The 21,685-nt window shown below is 48.1% G+C and overlaps 1 protein-coding gene and 1 non-coding gene across 4 annotated transcripts in view; both read right to left on the reverse strand.

Annotated features, from left to right (window-relative positions):
• Positions 1 to 21,685, reverse strand: part of RASSF2 (Ras association domain family member 2) — a 42,041-nt gene that overhangs the window by 13,232 nt on the left and 7,124 nt on the right. For all 3 annotated transcript variants that reach the window (XM_074981812.1, XM_074981813.1, XM_074981814.1), the window contains exons 2-6: positions 14,721 to 14,811; positions 11,632 to 11,707; positions 9,735 to 9,886; positions 4,902 to 4,990; positions 281 to 441 (exon numbers count right to left, since the gene is read on the reverse strand). In XM_074981812.1, coding sequence (XP_074837913.1) covers positions 281 to 441; positions 4,902 to 4,990; positions 9,735 to 9,886; positions 11,632 to 11,707; positions 14,721 to 14,779 — 537 coding nt within the window. In that variant the 5' untranslated portion in view covers positions 14,780 to 14,811. The remainder of the gene's footprint in view (positions 1 to 280; positions 442 to 4,901; positions 4,991 to 9,734; positions 9,887 to 11,631; positions 11,708 to 14,720; positions 14,812 to 21,685) is intronic.
• Positions 1,111 to 1,295, reverse strand: LOC142004410 (U2 spliceosomal RNA). Its single transcript, XR_012642999.1, has one exon. It is a non-coding gene; the product is annotated as a U2 spliceosomal RNA (small nuclear RNA).

Below are 21,685 nucleotides of genomic sequence, written 5' to 3' on the forward strand. Positions count from 1 at the left end.
AACATGCATCAGTAATTTTCCTCAAGAATAGTTCCCCTCCCACACCCCAGCAAAGCTCACCCAAATGCTCTCTTCTGCCCAACATCTAGGCACCTTTCAAGTCCCATTTAAACTCTATTCTGAGGAATTCAGGGGGATCCCAAGCTTATTGCACATGGCTGGATTTTGGGGACCCACCTCAAAAGGAGGAACACACTACAGAGATACTTTTCGACTATACAAGTAATTTTAGCGCACTTCAAAGGCTACTAAATGATCAGTCTGGGCTCTTGGACTTTACTTTGTGATTGTAGAAATGCCCGTTGATGGAAAACCGATGGCGTTTGATGCGCCGCTGTTCACTCGGGGTACGGAGATTCCCCCTGCGACGGACTCCCACATCACTCCGAGTCCTCATCAACTGGGGTGTTTCCTCTTGCTGGGGTTTTAAATCTGTGGCTTCTGAAAGGAGAGCAAGAATCACTTTAAAAAAAAAATCAGAGATTTAAGCGTGTAAAAGGAGGCACCGCTGGAGAAACAGATGTCATGATCGCTTAGGTGGTGGTGGAGAGATCATATCCCTGTTCTGTGTCTGTAGAGCACCCAGCCCAGAAGGGTTCTTGGTCTGCGACCTGGTAGTTCCCAACAGCCCCTGAAGAGGCCATCTAGTTCATCTTGATCCCACAATGAAGCAAGACCAAGTCAACCCAGATCATCCAACCTCTTAACAGACTCCAGTGTGTCAATTCCACTGCCTCCTTTGGTAAGTGGTTTCAGTACTCAGCTACCCTTTTAGCTAGAAAGTTCTCTCTGATAGCTAACTTAAGTCTCCCTTGCTACACATAAGAACAGCCATACTGGGTCAGACCAAAGGTCCATCTAGTCCAGTATCCTGTCTTCTGACAGTGACCAATGCCAGGTGACCTGGAGGAAATGAACAGAACAGGTCATCATCAAGTGATTCCTCCCATTACCTATTTCCAGCCTCTGACAAATAGAAGCTAGGGACAGCATTCCTACCCATCCTGGCTAATAGCCATTGATAGCTCTAACCTGCATGAATTTATCTAGTTCTTGATCGAACTCTGTTAACGTCTTAGTCTTCACAACATCAAAAAACATACCCCAAAAGGAAGGTGCACCATTCTGGGAAAGACTGCAATACCAAGCTAATGCATGAAGGAATAAGCTCCCAGACCAGCATCCATGTTCAAAAATCCATGGAGTACACAGTTCTGGCAGAGTAACATACCAAGGATTACACTGATAAGAACAGAGACTACACTTGATCTTTGCCACGAAGGCCAAGAAGCTGCACAGTAAGCCTATTACTTCTTGTTGCAACGTCAGTGGACGTGGAGAACAATTGATCAGCTTCCCCTACAAACCAGCCCTTCACAAAGGCTAAACCTGCCCAGCCCTGTGAAGTCATGCAGCATTTTTGCAGATTGCACCCCTGCACCCCTAATTTTCTATCTGTGTAGGGCTTTATAAACATGCCCAGAATTTATTACCTTCCTTCGTGGCCACGGTGTTCTAAATCTTTTGTCCATTCTGTTACTCTCCTCTACACTCTCTCCAGTTTGTCTGTGTTTTTCTTAAAGCATGGTGCCTGAAACCAGACAGTAATCCAGCAGAGGCCTCATCCATGCCAAGCAGAGCAAGGTCATCACCTCACATGTCTTAGATTCGATACTCCTGAATTCACCCTAGAATATTAGCTTTGTTGCAACTGCATCCCATTGTTGGCTCATATTCAATGTGCAATCCACTATAAGAACCTGCTGTCTCTCACCATTAAATATGAATGGGAAGTGTACAAAAGTGACAGGCCCAGAACACAGTTATTGTAATTCACTATTACAGTGTAAATCTGTGCAACCACTTGGCTAAAGCCTCATCTTTCATGAAGTTAAGCATCTTATTCATTTGCTCGTATTTTAACATTTTTTTAAAATGGGAATAGGAGCAGCAAGCCAACACTTAACATCTCTGAATGACAACTGGACCCGACCCAGACTATAGTGAAATAGCAGCTCATCCATTTTTAAATGAGCCAGTTGAGCTAGGACTTAAGATTTTTTTTTAATTCTGAGCCTGTCTGTACCAACAGAATCTCTTGCATGTTCCATTCCACATTCCAAGGGGGGCTGACAGAATTGCTAGGCCTTTCAGCCAGGTGGTGGAGCTGTGGGTGGGGGGAAGCAGCTCCATGCTCCAGCCGGAGGCCATGCCATTTCCAGAAGGATGGGGCTAGGGCAGCCAGTCCAGGAGTAGACCAGCCACAGGTTCTACCAGTGGGAGCCAGAGATCTAGGAGACTGGGGCAAGCCTCCAGAGCCAGTGGAGCCCTGGGGAGTGACTGTCACCACACAGCCTGACAACCCAGGAGCTTTGCAGATTGCTACACTGCTTGGCAAGGTCAGCAGTGATCTAGGGAGGGTGTGTGAGTGGTTCCTCCCCCTGGGTAAACTGAGCTAATAGTGGGCCACTCCATCAGTGTCAAGGCCCTGGATTGGGGCCCAGTGGAATAAGGTGGGCCCAGGCCCCCTACCAGGGCTACCACCCCTTACCCGCTCTTTCCTAGTGACTCAAGTGCTAGGCCACACTGCCCTATGGGAGGAAGGCATTGCTATGGACTCTGGCTGCTGCACTGTATGGCCTTGGAGAAGAGGCTGTGTTATTGACTAAGGCAGCCTGGATGGGTTATCCAGACAGTCAGGGCTCGGGGTAGAGACCTTGGCTTGGTAACCCACCTGGGAGTGAACTCCACTCATGGGGCCTGCAGGACCGCTGTCCATCTGTGGGGCGGGGAGACCGTACAGACCCCACGGCACACCAGCACGGTAAGGGTTAAATCATGCTCTTTACACCGGAAAGGCCCTTCAGACACAACTTTGTGAATGCATACAGATGAAGCGAGGAGGGGAGGTTAGAAATGTTTATTTCTCCATGGCAACACTATTTAACAATGGCTCCCATTCTTCCTCTTGAGAACCCGGGAGCAACCCATGCACCAGAGGGGAAGCACAGAGCCTGCCACAGGAAAGGGAAGCACAGGGACGAGCGGAGATTGTTACACTTGGTCACTTTCCTTTGGGGTTTTGCTCGGGGCTTGCTGCGTAGCTTCTGGGACACCTGCAGTGCAGCTGTGCTAACGGCCAAGGCCAGGCTGGAGCCCCACAATTTCTGTGGTGGATATTTTGTGGCTTAGGCTTCAAGGACTCAACAAGTTAACCCCAGCAACAGCTTCCTTTCTGGGGAATCTTAAAGCGACAGTGGCAGAGGTTGGAGAGGACGAGACAGGCCTAAGCAAATTATTCACACATGAAGCAGGAACCTGGGAGCTCGCCTGCCCAGGAAAGCTAGGCTGGTAGAAGATAAAGGGTAAATTTAAAGCTCTGTAGTTATCCTAGAATATTAGAACAGGAAGGGACCTTGACAGGTCATTAAATCCAGTCCCCTGCCCTTCTGGCAAAACAAGGCACCTTCTAGATCAAGAGTGAGCAAACTGCGGGAGGGGTGGGGGGGGGCAGCCCCCCTCTGGGGGGTGTGAAATTTCCTAAGGGGGTGTGCAGCATGATTGGATGCTATATCTGAGGCTCATCTAGATCATTAAAAATGTTGAAATGTTACTGGTTTTATGTCTGTCTATTCACATTTATAGACCAATTAGCAAAGCTTTTACGTTTTGCATACTTATTTTCTTACATATGCCAAAAGGGCATTGTTTCCATATGAACATAACCGAGATTTCTGCCATTTATGATTACACTGGGCAGGTTGGGGAGGGAGGCAGACCCTGCTAACTGCAATAAGGAAAAGTGGGGCCCAATGTAAACAGTTTGCTCATCCCTGACTGGCATTTTTCTAACCTGCTCTTAAATATCTCCAGTGAGCAGAGCCCAGTAAGCAGTAGAAGTTTTGGTAATACTGCTAGACAATATTGACCTCCCGTGGTCTGGCAAATTCTTTTGTTCGGCACCGGTCAGGTCCCAATGATGCCAGACTAGAGAGGTTCAACCTGTATGAAAAATACCAAATAAAAGGGAACCCAACTCATTCAATGTATAGGCTGGACAATGCTTACTGCAAAGCAGCTGTACATTGTTGTTTCGTATCCTTCTTATACAATGTGTGGCCCTTAGCCTTAGTTACTGCACACCATTTAAAGGCAAGGGAAACTGGTGGGAGACCATATTTAAAAGTATAATTTGTCTAGAGCATTGCATCCAGTCCTGGGCCCCTCACTACAGAAAGGATGTCAACACATCGGAGAAGGTCCAGGGGAGAGCAAGAAAAATGAATAGGGAGCTGGAGCACATTTGACCCCTGAGGAGAGGATGAGGGACTTAGACTTGCTTAGTCTGCAGAAGAGAAGTGGGGGGTGGGTGGAATTTGACAGCAGCCTTTAACTTTCTGAAGGGGGTTTCCAAAGAGAATGAAGAAAGGCTGTGGTGGCAGATGACAGAATAAGGAGCAACTATCGCAAGTTGAAGTGGGAGAAGTGTAGGTTGCATATCAGGAAAACCTACTTCACTAGGAGGTTGGTGAAGCACTGGAAAGGTGGAATCTCCATCCCTAGAGGTTTTTAAGTCCTAGCTGGACAAAGCCCTGGCTGGGGTGGTTTAGTTAGGGTTGGTCCTGCTTTGGGCAGTGGGCTAGACTCCATGACTGCCTGATGTCTCTCCCAGCCCTACGATTCTTTGCTCCTCACAATACAGAGACAGACAGACAGATAAAACATTCATGCAAGACAAGATCAAGAATAACTTCTGGCAGAGTGACTCCATTGAACCAAAGTGATTGGAATAAAATAAAGCAAGAGTTTTGGGCATGGGGCATCACCCTTTTTTGATTTAAACTGGAACAGCCTATTAAAATAGAGCAGATCAGTTAGGAATCCCACCATCCTGGTCTCACCTGTTCCACTCTCTGGGCCATCACCATCAGTGGGGCCGTCAACATCTGTCACCTGAATATCGGGTAAGGTACATGGCTTTACCACAGACCTAATAAGACAGACACATACTGTTACAATACAGAGTTGAAAAGGAACTTACCACCAATGTTTCCTGAGGCACCAAGTCACCAGCCAATACCAGAGGCTCACTTTGTCACGCATAGAGTACGACAAATGAAGTATAAATGAAAGATGTTGTGGAAGCCTCGTCTAATGGACTTTTTTTTTTTTTTTTTTTAAAAAAAAAACATTCCCATACAACCAAGTAATGCTCACATTTCAGAGTACGTAGCGAGCCGAGATAAGCCTACACAACTACAAGCAAGGTAGAAATTCAGCCCCGCACAAAAGGGCCAGCCTACTTCTGCTGACTTTCCACACCAGGATGAACTTCATCCCTAGCTACATTCTGGTTTTATATCAGACTGAGGTACTCGCACCCATGCCCGTGAACACAATGGATGCCAAGCAGGCTGGGAATGAACTTTTGGATGAGAGGCAAAGAGCAGGTCCACAGAGAGCACAGCTGCTCTGCACGGCTCAGGGAAGAGGGTAGCAGTGCCGGAATCTGAGCAGCGTTAAGGGCTGACTGTGCTAGGCCCCGCCCCTTCTTCCCTGGGCCTTGCCCCTTCCAGAAGTCAGGGCCCCTCTCCCCTCTTGCCCCAGGACCCACGGTGGCTGTTCGCTGAAGCAGAGAACATCCAGCGTCCTCGTTTTCAATACATTTGCTTGCCCACGCTACAGCAGAGAAAGAGGTTAGGCTTTTAATCCCACAAAAACTAATATCTAGGGAGATTTTTAATGCGTTCCTGGGCTTTAACTTGGCTACACCACCACCGGTGTGGCACACCTCTGTCCAGCGGCATGCAATGCCTCCATATGACTATAGTCCAGGAGTGTGGTACTCACAATAACCTGCCCTAACCCCCTTTCTGTTCTCAGAAAGTTATGCCAAGATAGTGGGCCTAGTAGATTGCATTCAGGCTAGAAGTCCGGAAACCTGGGTCCTATTCCTAGGCTCTCGCCTGATTAATGACGTGAGAAAGCTCCCTTCTCTCTGTTCCACTGCCCATCTCTAGTCTGTATGATCTGTAAGGTCTTTGGAAAAGGGTCTGCCTTAGTAGGAGACAGTACAGTTCCCAGCATAGATTAGTTGCGGTCCCTAGAGGCTAGGACAACATGAGTCCAAGGGCCACGGAATCTAGTGCCTATATGATGATTATTTATATTGTTTTTCAATTCACCCCACCTCATCTCTTAACACACAGATGAACAGAACAGTAACACAGAGCGAGACAGTCAATGAAAAGTCAATCTACTAATTCAGTCAAATGCCTCTCTATCTGACAAATCTAATAACTAGTCCAATCCAATCATGACTATTTTTAAATCAGTAAGGATTTTCTGCAGTTGGAAAGATCAGATGACTTTTCTTCTAAAGGATATTTGCTACATTTCTGGATATTTAAAGATAAGTAACGTTTGCTTTTGATAACACATTGTTTTTGGCTTTGCTGTTGCATAGAATTAATGCACTATAATTGTGTCTCCATCTCTTAATCATCAAACTACTTGTCAGCTGAAATGTTCTGGATTTAGAATTTTTTTTTTTTTTTTTTTTACAACTGTGGTTTTCATCAAAGCTGATTTTTATGGGGAAAAATATTGATATTTTCCCCAAAATTCACCTTCCCTCCTCTACTCAGCCAGCTTTACTTTACTTGGATGTTTTGAACAATAAGTGTTTGTTTTTGAGAATAGGAACTCACAACAAACACAGGGTTATCTCAAATGTTTCAAAATAGATAAAGATTTTCTCTCAAATATATATAAAAAAAAATTTCATGGTATCTGCGACACCCACAGTGGTTTCCCTCCGCAAACACACCCTGGTCATAGAAGAAAAAAAGCAATCATGCCACTATGATGTGAAGAAAGTGTCATGAAGTAAGACAGGCAGCAAACACAATGATCCCAAGGGTTGCATGATGCAAGACAAGATGTAAGGAGATTTCAGTCAATAATGAAGTGACAGAAAAATCACAAGGACAGGATGGAAAGAGGAAATGACAGGCATGAAGAAGCTTACCAGGCAAGTCAGTGAACCGAGACTTAACGTAGGAACAGACATAGGCTACATCTACACTAGCCCCAAACTTCAAAATGGCCATTTCGAAGTTTACTAATGAAGCGCTGAAATGCATATTCAGCGCCACATTAGCATGCGGGCAGCCGCGGCGCTTTGAAATTGACGCGGCTCACCCCGATGGGGCTCTTTTTCAAAAGGACCCCGCCTACTTCAAAGTCCCCTTATTCCCATGAGCAGATGGGAATAAGGGGACTTCGAAATTGACACAGCTCGCTGCCGCGCAGCTTGTCCCGACGGGGCTCCTTTTCGAAAGGACCCCACCTACTTCGAAGTCCCCTTATTCCCATCTGCTCATGGGAATAAGGGGACTTCGAAGTAGGCGGGGTCCTTTCGAAAAGGAGCCCCATCGGGATGAGCCGCGCGGTGGCGAGCCGCGTCAATTTTGAAGCGCCGCGGCCGCCTGCATGCTAATGAGGTGCTGAACATGTATTTCAGCGCTTCATTAGTAAACTTCGAAATGGCCATTTACATGGCCATTTTGAAGTTTGGGGCTAGTGTAGACACGGCCATAGTGTGGCAGACAAAAGGTTTATCCAGCCCCATGTCCTGTCTCCCCACAGTGGCCAATGCCAGGTGCCCCAGAGAGTGAAGAGAACAGGTAATCAAGCGATTACTCCCCTGTCACCCATTTCCAGCTTCTGACAAACAGAGGCTAGAGACACCATTCCTACCCATCCTGGCTAATAGCCAGAGATGGACCTTTCCACCATGAAATTATCCAGCTCTTTTAAAACCCTGCTTTGCCCTTCTGTAGTTTTATAGTATGTTAGCTCTTCCAGGTAGCCACAAGGGAGAGTCGCTAAGGCAGTTCTATTCCCCCCGATCCCCTCGAGACTTTGCTTACTCTGGAGGGTTAATTTTTGGCACAGCCACAGGGCTGAACTATCCAATCTGTGGAGAAACCGAGCCAACAGCCAGATATGGTGGCGGGAAGAGGTAGCCAGACCGAGTAGGGCCAGAGAGAAGACAGCTGTATTGTAACAGTTACCTGATCTTCATAGGGCATGTGCAAGAGCCAAGCTAGGGAAACACAGTCATCCTGCTGGCAAATCAAGAAGTCAGAAGACCTCTTGCAGGACACATTAAAATACCGAGTCAGCAAAATACATGGACGCTAAGCAAAACCAGGGGAAGTTCACTCCACAGCAAACGTAAGCAGGCCTCACTGCTGCTGAGATGTGGTTGCTTTTCACTGCCTGCCAGGCAACGCACATGCAACAAAGCAGTGCTGCAAGATGGGGGATTCACAAGGCTGTGTGTCATGTTTGTTTGCCACTCAGCAATGAAGAATATATACCACCAGCCACCGTTCAGCACGTTTTTTCCACCCGCAGCTCTCACATCACTTTGCAAGAGTTTATGAAGTTGTGCGGGGTTGAGCAGGTGACCTACATCAGTGGTGCAGCTGGGAAAGAAATCCCCACCTGTTTGAGTGCCCATGCTACAACTGGCGCTCTCAAATCAGCAGACGACACTAGTACAGGCCCCGAGTAGCACAGGAGGAAGGACTTGAACCAGGACCTGAATGGCTGCAGACAGCAGCTTTAGAGGGTGAGGCTGTGCTTCAGGTGAGATTGCAGGAGCTGTACAAAGCTCTCCTCGGATGCATGGAGAGCTTTGAGTACTAACAGCTGCCTACACCAGTAGTCTAGGGCTACTCAGCAGTGAGATTCTCCTCTGCAGCACCAGGGCTACAGAAGTTCCACAGTCTCCACTGCACCAATCACCAGGGTAGTAGCCTTAGCCAGCTCAGGTGGGAAGAGCTCAACACATAACTGCAATCTGAAGGCAATCAGCAGGGAGGTGCGGTGGCCTTGGGGAGCAGGCACAACATTAGGGGTATGTCTACACACCAGCCTTATTTTGAAATAAGCTATTCTGGAAGAGCTATTCCAAAACAACACAGCTACACGTAAAATGCATTTCACAATAGCACTTAGAGCGTCTGCACACAGGAGCTTATTTCGAAACAGAGCCATTGGATGCACTACGGCTTATCTCAAAATAGGCTCTATTTCCTATCTTAACAGTGCCTATTTGGAAAAAGGAGCTACTCCTCATACAATGAGGTTTACCAATTTCGAAATAAGCCAACTGCTATTTCAAAAAGGTTTCAAAATAGCAGTTGTGTTGTTTAGACACTAGGTTAGTTATTTTGAAATTAACAGCTGTTATTTCAAATTAAATTTTGCTGTGTAGAACTACCCTAGGACTCAGGCAAGCTCCTAGCTCTGCCACTGACCCTTTGTATGACTCAGATTAAGTCACGGCACTGCTTGGTGCCTCAGTTTCTCCTCTGACCCTTGCTTTGTCTTGTCTATTTACAGAATGTCAACACTTCAGGGCAGAGAATGCCTTCCTACCTTGCCCTAGCAATATGGGGCTGGGTGCTTGGTTGTGGCCACTAACTGCTAGTATAATACAAGCAATAAGACATATATTATGCATTTCACCAGTGACTGCAAAAAGCCCTATCTCAACCTCAGAGGAGAGCCCCTATTGGCCTGTTTCTGCAGATGTCTCTTCTGTCCCCAGCGCCGGCTGTGTGCAATCCAGCAGACACCCACAGACATCTGTACGAAGACAACAAAGCTACGCCCAGGACCCCTTAGGACAGCCTAGGCAGGGCATACCCTCTACTGACCCATGAGCACCCAGGTTGCAGCCAGAGTGCCAAGAGGAGGAGGAAGGAGGGGGCCGGATCCTTTGGTTGTCATCTTGCATCTGCAGCCGGATGGGCCTGCGCAAGCCCCAAGAGATATTCAGCAAACCCTCGACGATGAACTCGCCTTCCTCCTGGGCAGCAAACACAAAGAGACACCAACCTCTCAGAGCACTGCCTTGGCCACAGCCCCCTCCTCTATGGCAAGGCAGATCCGCACACACAGCCCGCCCCCTCCAAACACTTGATGGTCATTAACAAAGCCACTTCTCCCATGAGGTAGGCAGCATTATTGCCATGGGACGGACAGGGAAATGGAAACCACAAGGGTACTGGATTTGCTCACTCTGCAGTATCCTGCCTTTGGGCAGTGCTGGAAACAGAACCCAGGAGTCCTAATGACAAGCCAGGTCTACGCTTAAGTTTTAGTGGTAACTTTTTGTTGAGGGATCTGCTTGTTTTTAAGCCAGTGTCGTTTTACTGGTAAGAGTCCCAGAACAGCAACACTTACACCAGGAGAAAAGGGCCTGGCACGGCTCTAGTTTATTCCCTTTCCCGTATGGAAATAAGTACACTGGCAGAAAGCACCTTGGCACAGATAGAACTGCTGCCACAACAACTTTCTAGCACAGAGAAAAAATCCTGTGCTCTAAGCCCTAGACCAGGGATGGGCAATAGCTGTTGATGGCGGGGGGGCAGTGGGTATTCCAAGACTTTGATAAGGGGTCAAGGGTCACACTCTTCTATGATATTACTGGAGGTGGTGCAGGCATGTGTGTCTGGGATGGAGGTTGGGTAAAAGAGGAGGCTGTGATCTGGGGCACGGGTTGGGGTGCAGGATCTGGGAAGGGGTCTTGGTGCAGGACCTAGGGGAGATATTCGGTGGGGGAGCAGGGTCTATGAGGGAGTTGGAACCACAGGCAGGATGCAGGAGGGGGTGCAGAAGGTTGGAAGGCAGGAGGGAGTGGAGTGCAAGGTGCAGGCTCTGGCTGGGAGGTGCTTACCTAGGTGGCCCCTGGCCAGCAGCCGAACAGGACTGTCAATCTGCCTGCCTGTCACAGCCCCTCTCCATTCAAAGCAGCCAACTGCTGGGACCATGTGTGTCTGTGCAGGGCATGCACAGCCCAGGCAGTTCCCATTGGCCAGTTTCTGGCCAACGGGAGCTGCAAGGATTCGGGTGGGGGCAGTGTGCGGAGACACCCTTCCCCCCCCATGATGGAACATGAGCTGCAAGGACACAGAAGGCTGCAGCAGCCAGCCGCTTTGACTGGCATGTGGGGTGCAGCTGGCACGGAGCTTGCCCAAGGGTCATCATGGGCCAAGGGACACTGGCAGCCCAGAGGATGCTGGCGAGCTGGATCAGAAGTTTTGCTGGGTTGGATCCAGCCCATGGGCCATATTTAGCCTGCCTCCACCCTGGACTATGCTCCCTGTACAGAGTTAGGAGACTTATTTTTCCCCCCCAACTCAGACACCCAAGAGCTGCCCACAGCACAGAATGGGGGAGGGACGGACATCATGCAACATTTAAGAATAATTATACAAGTAACAGAAAGCTGGTCTAGAGGATGTTGGAGTTCCCATTCCCGCCGATCCCTCCCCTGTTCAAATTACTGCCCAAATTCCCATTTTTTCTAATGGAGGTGGGAAACCCACTGGATCTTCACGTCTCCCTCAGTAAAGCAGCTACAAAAGAACTCCACAGTGGAGCTCAACTTGCAATGATCCCCAGCCATCAGCCTGCTTTGTTCGGGGTCCCTTCTTCATCTCCCTGGAGGGCACTAACCCAGACAGTCTCGTTTACCCCCTCCCCCGCCACAGTCTCCTCCATCTAAGCCAGGAGACCAGCCTGCTCATGATAGACGCAGGGATTGCTCACCTCTCTGTGCCGGAGCTGCAAATTCTGACCTTCATAATACAAGTTGTACGTCTTCAAGTGCAGCAGCAGCTCGTTTCTGGAAGATACACACCATTGATACAGGAAAGGCATTGCACCCAGGGGAGGAAAGAAGCAGAGCCTGAGAGACTCAGGGTCTTATGCTGCACACGTCACCATGGATCTCTGCGTGCCTGAAACGGCCAACACAAAGGTCTGCCGCAAAGCCGATCTGATGGCGTTAGCAAAGAGTATCCAGAGTCAGGGCTGGATTCAGGCACTTGGGCTGTAGGCCCAATGCCTGGTGATCCTGCAGCCCTACGCTACACGGGACAGCAGGAGCAGGCTCCCCACAGCAAAGCCAGCTCACGCCCTGCTGAGGGAGTTGCCACTTTTCCTCTTTGGCCAGGCTCAGCCTATTCCACTTCTCCAGCCCTGGTATCTGCCTGGGAGACTGTCTGCAGGAGTCACTGCAGCTGTTACCTGCATGTCACTCTTCTAAGCTCTGCTTCACAACAGCGAGGGATGGAAAAACCTCTTTCAGATATCCAAACAGAGCATCTCATGAGACGTCCTGAGTGGTGGGGAGCCAAGGCCTAGATGTGGGTCCACTGAACTGCTGGCTTAATGCAGGACTTGCATTCAACTGCTGAGGGCCTTGGACGTTCCCTGCCTCAACGTCGCTTCCACTAGCACTACAGGGAAAAGGGGCGTATTCGGGGAAATGCACAGGCACGCCAAGGTGGAAGCAGCGCCTCTTCCCTACCTTCATGACCAAGCACACGAGAGCTGCCCTTTGGCGAGAGGAACGCTCTGCTCCCTGGCAGTGCGTAAGACCTCTGTGTTGCTCCTACTACTTTTGATAGGGAGCTGGCAGTGAGGAGAGGCTGACGTGCACAGGACCCCTGTAACTGGGGGACCAACAGGCTTGCCTGGCCCCTGGGCAAGGCATGTGTGTGGTGGCTGGGAGGCGGGAGGGCAGCTCCTGGAAGGGGCTGGACCTCAGGCAGAAGGAGGCAAGGCTGGGGCCAGCCAGCCCTCAGCACCACCTGGCGCATGACACACTGGGCTCCAGCGGTGATTCAACTTGGCAATTTATTTAAAACTTATTTTCTATGATCGCTCTTACTTATTGTTTTGTTTTTTTTTTCTCATGGACCCGAGGTTGGGAACCACTGGTCTAAGCCCCTAGCTAGATTAATTAAGGGGTCAAGTCCCTCCAGTCGCTACCTCAGGGCTCTGGAAGTCAAGGCACCTTGTTTCTCTCTTGGCTGCAGACAGTGGGACAAGCGGCACACCGTGCCTTGCTGTGCTACCCGCTGCACATCTGGAGATGTGGGGAACCAGAAGCACTTTAAGTTCCAGTGACCGCCTCCCACTTTGTTCCTCCTGGAACCATTCTGTGGGATGCATCAACATAGGGGCCCCAGAGATGGGCAATGATTTAGCCCCGTTCGAAGCATGTAGCCCAGCTGTTACGATGAGCACCACGCATACTGGTTTACTGTATATTCTGCTCATGAATAAGCACACAGCCAACACCACTGTGACCCACCAACCAATGCTGTTCCTGAAGGAATATTGTCTGGCTTTGCAAGAGGCCTTTCTTCCAATGATCAAAAAAACAAATGCAACAAAAACCTCAGGCAGACTGGCCTTGATGGAACCGGTGTCAAGGCTGCAGGACAAGCAGTCACTTGTCTCTGTGCCTCATTTATTGTCAAAACAAACCAGCCCCCTATGCAACAGGTTTGCAATATCCATTTACTGCATCAGTTTTAGAGTATAAACAGCGCCACATCCCCAGGTAATTTTGGCTGCTTTGTATGACTCTGGCAATGCAAAGCAGGCATGGGTCCAATATAACAGTGACTGCATTTCAGGCAGCTTGGCATTACCTGACCATGCAAAGGAGTCAAAGCACACTGGGGAGTTAGGATCACAGACGCACTTCCTTAATAGCACTCTGGGCCAACCTTACTGACTCCCAGAAGTATTTTTAAAAGCGTAACTACAAACGTTTTCATGCAAAGGTCACTCATTGTCTGATCCATCCAATCGGGTGTCTCACTGAGCTACTAGGTGTTACCTAGGTAACATTGTTATTAAGATACCATGGGAAGGACACCTAGCATGCTATTATGATACTATGGGAAGGATACCTAATCATGTGTAATTTGGAAGTGTCAAAGCTTTGCAAAGGTGCAGGGTGTGTGTGTGTGATCCCCATCCCAATTTTACAAATGAGGAAACTGAGGTAGGCAAACTATAGTCGATATTATCCCAGCAACCAGTCCAGTAATTAGGGGTATGTCTAAACTACAGGGAAGACTAGTCCAGTCGGGGTTGATCTTCCCAAGTTTGATTTAGTGCGCTTGATAGAGGCGCATGAAATTGAACTATCTGGGGTCGACAAAAAGGCAGTCCAGTAGCTGTTGTACTCCTCGATATCACGAGAAGTAAAGGAGGTTGATGGTACTTCTCTCTGCGTACAGAGCCAGGTAAGCTGATTGCAGGCAAGTCAATTCCAGCTACACAACTGCTGTAGCTAGAACAGAGTATCTGCAATCCACTTCCCTGTCTAGTGTAGCCCAAGCCTCCACCTGAGGCGCATGACAAGATCTGGGCTTAGCCAAGTTTGTTCCACCACAGCTATTTTGGTTGGAGTATGACTTTTTGCTTATTACCAATGTCAGTGCATTCACACAGCCCCTCACAGGCACACACACAAAAAACATTCATTTTTTACCTTTGAAGTGCCCCTCACCTGGATCACATGTGTAGCTATTCCTATCTGTGGGGGAGGCAGGGGTAGTAACCTACATCTTTCCATCCTCCTCTCCTGAGCTCTTTTCTCCTTGGCTGCAACCCAATCAATGATTTCTCAGCCACAGAATGTTACTATCTTTCTCCCCTACCCCTGACTTTTTCCAGCTTTGCAGTATCAGTTGCTGGAGATCACCTCCCCCTCCACCTACCACTTGAAAACCTTTGTGTGATTGCATCTGCCCCTCCTCCAACAGTCACCAGGGCCTTTCCTAAATAAATCACCCGCCTCGTAATACCAAAAATATCTCCGGTTGCATCCTTACTTTGAAATGTATTTGTCTTTTCCACAGGGGACAAGGGATGACTGGCTGCAGTTATCCATCCTCCTGATCTTCTTTCATTAGGAGCAGAGATCTGAATGGTGGAGGGGAAGGAAGAAAGATACAAGAGAAATTTGCATCAATCACAGCATCGTTTTCATCTTAATACATGCAGATTGGGCCAGTTACAAAGCCCAGTGGACTCAATGGGAGTTCTTCCAGGGACTTCAAAGCTTCGGTGCCATCTGTCAGCCACATCAGTCAATGGTGCAGACGTATAGAAAGGAACAATTCAAAGTATGATTTAAAAAGCAGAAATGTGAAAAATCAGGTGAGGGGAAAGGAAAGAGATTCACTGCAAGCGTACTACAGTAAGGAGACCTAGGCAGATACTGTTCGTATATTAACTTTCCACTTCTACTGCACCCTTACACCCAAGGATTTCCAAGCATGTTTCAGACAGAGGGCGTACTGAACTTGTGAGATAGACACTATACCCATTTTATAGATGAGGAGATGGAAACACAGTAAAGAAGCCTCTGCAATTGGACTCTAGTATTCTGATTTCAAGTCCCAGTTCTACTGCATACTCCCTGGTTGAGCTCATTCAATTCACTTACTCTCCATGCCTCAGTTTCTCTCTAGGCAGGTTCTAAGCTCTTCTCACTATGTACAACACCTGAGTTTTGAGGACTTTAAGTGTAATCATAAAAACAAACACTGACTGACTTGCTCCACATCTCACAGTGAGCCTTTTGGCGGAGGCAGAAACAGAACTCAGGAGACCTGATCTTCCCCCATCGACTGATGGAGAAGTGAAAAAGGTTGGGAGCATTTTAGACAAAGGCCATTTTGTTGTACTGTGTTAGTATAGTATCTAGCACAACAGGGTTCTAGCTCATGACTAGCACTTCTAGATACTAGACAAAAGAGAGGCCACACTGGGTCTGGCCAAGGTCCATCTCGTCTAGGGTCCTGTCTTCTGACAGTGGCCAACAAATCATCGAGGGATCCATTCCCTGTCGCCTTCCCAGCTTCTAGCAAACACAGGCTAGGGACACCATCCCTGCCCATCCTGGCTAGGAGCCACTGATGGGCCTAACCTCCACAAACTTACCTAGTTCTTTTTTGAACCTGGGATAGTCTTGGCCTTGAGAACATCCTCGGTCAGATTTCCACAGACAGGCTGAGCAGTGTGCAAAAAAAACCCACTTCCTTTTGTTTGTTTTAAACCCGCTGTCTATCAATTTCATTTAGTGACCCCCTAATTTGTGCATTACAAAGAGCACGTAACATGTCCTTGTTTACTATTGCAACAACAAGGATAATCATGGTTAACCTGACTGTACAAAGGTTCAGAGGACATCCCTGAAGACTAACAGGCTCTGACGATTTACCTGGAGCTGCCAGTAACTTTCTGAGCTGAGAATGCCCTGAGCCTCTCTCAAGGTGTTTTGAAACTTCCATCTGCCAACCTCCTATTTGTAACTGTGGGAATCGAAGCAGTGGAAGGAGAATTATTTATCATTCTGATCAGACTCCAGCTTGGGTCAGTTCTCACTTACCCCTGTTCACTGTAATCACAGAAGACTAGAACTGGAAGGAACCCCGAGAGGTCATCAAATCCAGTTGCCTGCCCTCACGGCAGGACCAAGTACCACCGAGATCAGCGGTAAGCACCCTGTCCAAGGCGGAGTGCTGAAATTTGACTTTTTGATCTCTATGTACGGTCCAAGTGCCAGTGATACTTTTTAAAGTCACTCGTGGTCCTACTTAACAACAGCTTCATTAATAAATAACTTAAGATGCAGAGCGTTACCGTTTAGGTGGTGGTCTTTGGTCAACCCACCGGCTGAATGGCTTTGAGCAAGCTCCCGCCTCCATGGGGGAGGAATAGCAGGGCTGAGCTTCTGCTTCGTGGGCTGATAAAAATCAGCTTGGGTGCTACTCTTGGCACGCAGGCCGGGGTTTGCTGACCCCTGTGCTGGATCATCCCTGTTAGCTGTTTAGATAAGCAATGCCCCATGCCCTTCCATCACTCAATGAGGAGGCCATTAAGGACAGACTCCTCTGTTTTGAGAGCCACTGCAACGCAGAGAGACCCTCCACCCAGTCCAGTGGTGTTTCTAAAGGGAGTCTAGTGGCCCGGCAACCTTGGATTCGACAGAGAAGAAAAGAAATTGGAACCTGCTTTTCAGCCCCACTGGATCAGGAGGGGATTTCTTGGCTGAACCCAGTAGATGTGGTGGTAAATCACTGGCTTAAAAAACAAATACAAGGACAAGGCCTAAATGCAAGATTCTCCGTTGGCCCACTGCCAGCAGCCCTGGCTGACATGTATTTTCCACCACATAGCAACCCCAGATAGCCCCAGCCACCATATCTGAACCTGCCTTGGTCAATCAATAAGGAGACATGTGTTTGAATTCCCCAGAGGAAAAAGAACATTCTGTCCCTACTCAGCTGTGGCCTCTGTTGAGCTGTAGCGAATATTTCATGAAAAACAATCGAATCCCCTCCACATCTTGGGTCCTGCTTTTCATTCGGGGTGCAGGGGAACATCCCCGTTTCCACACACAAAGTGTTTCCCCCTCACACTTAAAGTAAGCTGTGGTTTAGCCTCATTTCTGCATAAAAAAGGGAGGATTTTTTTAAGGGAGCTGAATATTCTTCCCACCATAGTTCATCTTTTACGCTGAGGTCTACAGATTATTTTCTTGTTGGTTTTTTGGTAGTTTCAGGGTTGATCTGTGGAGACAGACACTCAGCTAAAATTTCCATCATGCACACACACAAAAAACTTCATTAATTTTTTTTACCTTTGAAGAGCCCTCACATTAAATTGTCAATTTCTATTTATTAACTAGGATCTACAAAGCGTAACTAACATGAAATTTGAGGTTAAGTTTTCCCAAGACAGGAGAGAGATTTTAGGCACTTTGGACAACATATCTGAGGCTCATAAAAATGTTTAAAAGCACCTAAGTGAATTAACCTCAGAATTAGAAAAAAATTACATTGTTTCTAAAGATGTAAGCTTCTTAGGGCGTGCTTCTTCATTATGTGTCTGTGATGTGTCTAGTACAGAGGAGCCCTAATCGCTACCATAACACAAATCCAATGACAGTTGTAAAAGGTACTAAACTGGAGATTTCATGCCAAAAAGGCACCACTTTATACAAAAAATTTCATCTGTACAACGGCAAAACCACAATTAAGCTCTTTTGTAAAGTGTTTTGTACTCTGGTAATGAGATGCACTCTGAGAACTAAGTACAGGTTGAACCTCTCTAATCCAGAATTCTCTCAGTCAGCAACATCCGTAATCCAGCATGACTTTAGCTAGCTGGGTGTCAACTTATTATGGGTATGGCCAAATTTCCCGCAGTTCCATAAAGTTTGTTGAAAGCCAGGACTGGTGGCTGTCACTGTTCTGGGCTGTTATTGAGCTTTAATTTACTCCTAAATGTCTTCTAGGAGCCCAGTCAGCAGTGGAAGTGCTGGTAATGCCACCAGACAATACTGATCTCCCATTGCCAGACAAATTCTCTGGCTCAGCACCAGTCAAGTCCCCAGAGTGTCAGACTACAGAGGTGCAACCTGTACTGTTATTCAGTTCCTAAGGGAATTGCTCAGCTACTCTCCTCACCCTACAGTTCCAGGCAGAGGAAGACCATATCCCACATGTTAAGCTAAAGATGCAGGGCTGAGCAGCACACTGAGCTCAATGGCAGATCTACGTGGCGGCAGCAGGGTCCAGTGGGTACTTCAGCGCTCTGCTGCTCAGGCCCGTCAGTCAACGACCTCAAAGCCCATTACACAAAGAAGTCAGTTCTCTTAACACCTCAAGGAGGTGGCTTTTCTACAGAAAGGGAAGTGAAGGCAGAATGAGATGATTTGCCTGCAGCCGCGAGGCAGGCAATGACTAGGTCAGGAATCCCTGCTCCCCTGTTCTCCCGGGCCACATTTAGGACACCTTCCCCACCCCAGGTTGGCACAGCCCTGAACAAAACTGTAACTCTATTCTACTCCATGCTTCTAAACCCAGCAGCAACCCAACGACCAGAGCCTATATTTAAACACAGAGTGAGACACAAGCAAACAAAGGGCAGGAAATTCAAAGCTACGGCTAACAACTGCATCCACAGAGCATTGTCCTGAAAAAGGAGAACAGAAAACACAAAATAATAACGCAAGCAACAACGGAAAGACTGACTAGGCTTTTCATTTCCTAGCTTGTGCTACTGAGTTTCACAATCACCTCCGCAAGGCTGAAATAGTTGGGTTAGGCAGTGAAGGGACTGCGAGGGGAGGGAAGCAGGCAGGTAGGCAATCACAGACTACTACACTGGAAGGAACCTCAAGGAACTCAGGATGATTATTACTATTTGTACTGATACAGCCACACAGGCTCCAGCTGAATTCAAGGCCCCACTGCACTAACTAGTAGTAACGACATTCCTTGAACTGAAGCCGAACTACAAGTTGTGAGGAAGGAGTATTGTTTCTATTTTACAGATGGGGAGACTGAGGCACAGAGAAATTAAGGTCACACAAGAAGTCTGTAGCACAGCCAGGAACTGAACACAGCTCTAGCCCAGTTTAGGGAGAAAAAGGATGGGAGTGGAAAATGAGCCACAGGACAGAAAGCAACATGTCCAAGGTCACATAGGAGATCAGTGGCAAAGCTGTGAATAGATGCAAGGTTTCCTATTTCCCAGTCCAGTGGTCTGTCCGCTAAGCAACGCTGCCTCTCAGTGTTTTAGTATCCATGGTATGATCTCAGGGACCTGTATTGCTCCTTTCCCTTTTGGAACTGTGTTCCAGAGATGTGCTTTTTTTTGACAGGCAGGAATGAACCTGTGCACTCTGACTAACTGAGATCTGTTGGGATATTAGTGTTATTCATCTCCAAGGAGGCAAATGATGGACAGTTACAGAGGGAAAAATCCTGGCTTAGGGCCATTTTGAGAAGCTCAGCACTCGTTCCAGATAAAAGTCATCTTACTGCACTGCACAGTCAGCATCCCTACAGAGAGACTCTCACGTAGAGCAATTCCTCTCCTGTTGTTGATCAAGTAACAGCTTCCAGTAGAGGCAGCTAGGCTCCTCCTCACATGCAGGCATTCTCCCAGTCCACTAGGCTCTCTAGTCACAAGCCTGGACATCTATCTTGACAGCTGGAGAGGAGAAGACAGCCTCCTTTCCAGGCAATTCATTGAAGACCACAGCCCACAGTTGGATCTCATTGTGGATTAGGGTTCTACTCCCAGCACTGACACCAGCACACTGACTTGAGCATGTCAGTCTTTTCTGGGGCCCCCCCATCCCTAATTTTGCACCCATAAATTTCACTGGGATAACACTGACCCTCATACAACCATTTCTGTGATCTCCATCTGAAAAGTGATATGAAATTATAATTCTGTCAACTTAGTATATTACAGTAAACCCTTGAGTTACATGGGGGTTGCGTTCCTGCAACCCCCACTCAAATTTTCATGCAAGTTGAAGGGACAGTGGTGGGGAGTGGGGAACCAGGGTGCAGCCTGGTTCCAGTCTCCTTGCCACTTGCAGGTCAGTTTCCCAGGCCCTGCCAGGGCAGGGGAGCAACGAGCTGGTCAGTTTCCCAGTCCCACAAGCCCAGGGGAGACAGGAAACAAGCAGCAGCCTGGTTTCCAGCTCCCCCACTGGGACCCAGGAAGCTGACCAGTCATGACCTGGTCAGCTTCCCCAGTCCTGCAAGCAGCCAGGAGAGGGAACCAAGCGGCAGCCTTGTCTGGGGCTGTCGCTGGGAGTTGGACTGAGAAGCCAGCCACGGGGAGGCAAGGGACACCTGCCTCCTGGCCTTGGGTCTCCCCGCTCTCTGACAAGGGAGCCTTGCGGCTGGTTCTGCTGGTCTGGCGCTGCAGGGTTTTTCCACCCTCCCCACAACACTCCCCCCCACACCCACTCTCATGTAAACACGAGACACGCACATTTTGAATGAGCATATCTCGAGGGATTACTGTACTAAGTACAAACAAATAATAATACACTTACACACCCAGTTCTCCCTGATATTCTTCAGAAGTGTGGCCAGAGGACCGGCAACCTGCTCCTCCTGCCTCTATGCAAGGGCAAAAATTCTAGACAGAACAAGAGTAATGGTGCCAGATGGATGGCAAACATAGCTGAATAGAATGGATGAGCGTCCACAAGCCAAATCCCCGAGACCTGCAAATGAGGCCATTATTTCTCATTCTTTGCGAGCTCAGAAGGGAGGAACAGAGCAGAAACGGTGTTCCTGCGGGGGGGGGGATCTATTCATGTCTCAGGCAGGAGCAGTTGCAATTACAAAGACAGAAGGATGGGTGACAGATAGGCGAGCAAGGAAGGGGTAATAACACCGCAGCCAAGACGCACAGACTGACGCCGAAGCAAATATGTACAACTGAGATTCACAGCTGTATGAAGATCAACATTTTGACTAGATGTCTGACCTGGGCAAGCCTCCAGCCACCTTGTACTCCCTCAATTTGCCCTTCCCCATGGATTGAATCTCCTAATTATTTTGAGAAGGACGGACTGCAACCCTGTAATTAACACCCTGATCTGGGGTTGACGGGTGATTCAAATCCCATCTCTACCCAACTTGTTGGGTGACCTCGGGCAAGTCACTTCACCTCAGGCAGTGGGAATACTTCTTTTTGTCCTTCTGTTCAAAGGGTGAGACTTTTCCAAAGCATTTAACAGAATTCGCCACTTGTGAAAATTCCCACCCCACACTCTGGGGTGTAGGGACTGCCACTTTTATAATATGTGCTTATAGAGCCTAACACTCAGAGGACCCCAATCTAGGCTGGGGTCTAGAGCAAGGGTAGATGACCAAAAGAGCAGGAAGAGCCTTTTTTTTTTTTTTTTTGAAAGTGGTAAAAATACTCGGTAATTGAAGAGCCGCAATGCACGTGAATATGAGACAGTCCATAA

This window comes from Carettochelys insculpta, chromosome 31 (genome assembly GCF_033958435.1).
Source record: "Carettochelys insculpta isolate YL-2023 chromosome 31, ASM3395843v1, whole genome shotgun sequence".
Lineage (NCBI taxonomy): Eukaryota > Metazoa > Chordata > Testudines > Carettochelyidae > Carettochelys > Carettochelys insculpta.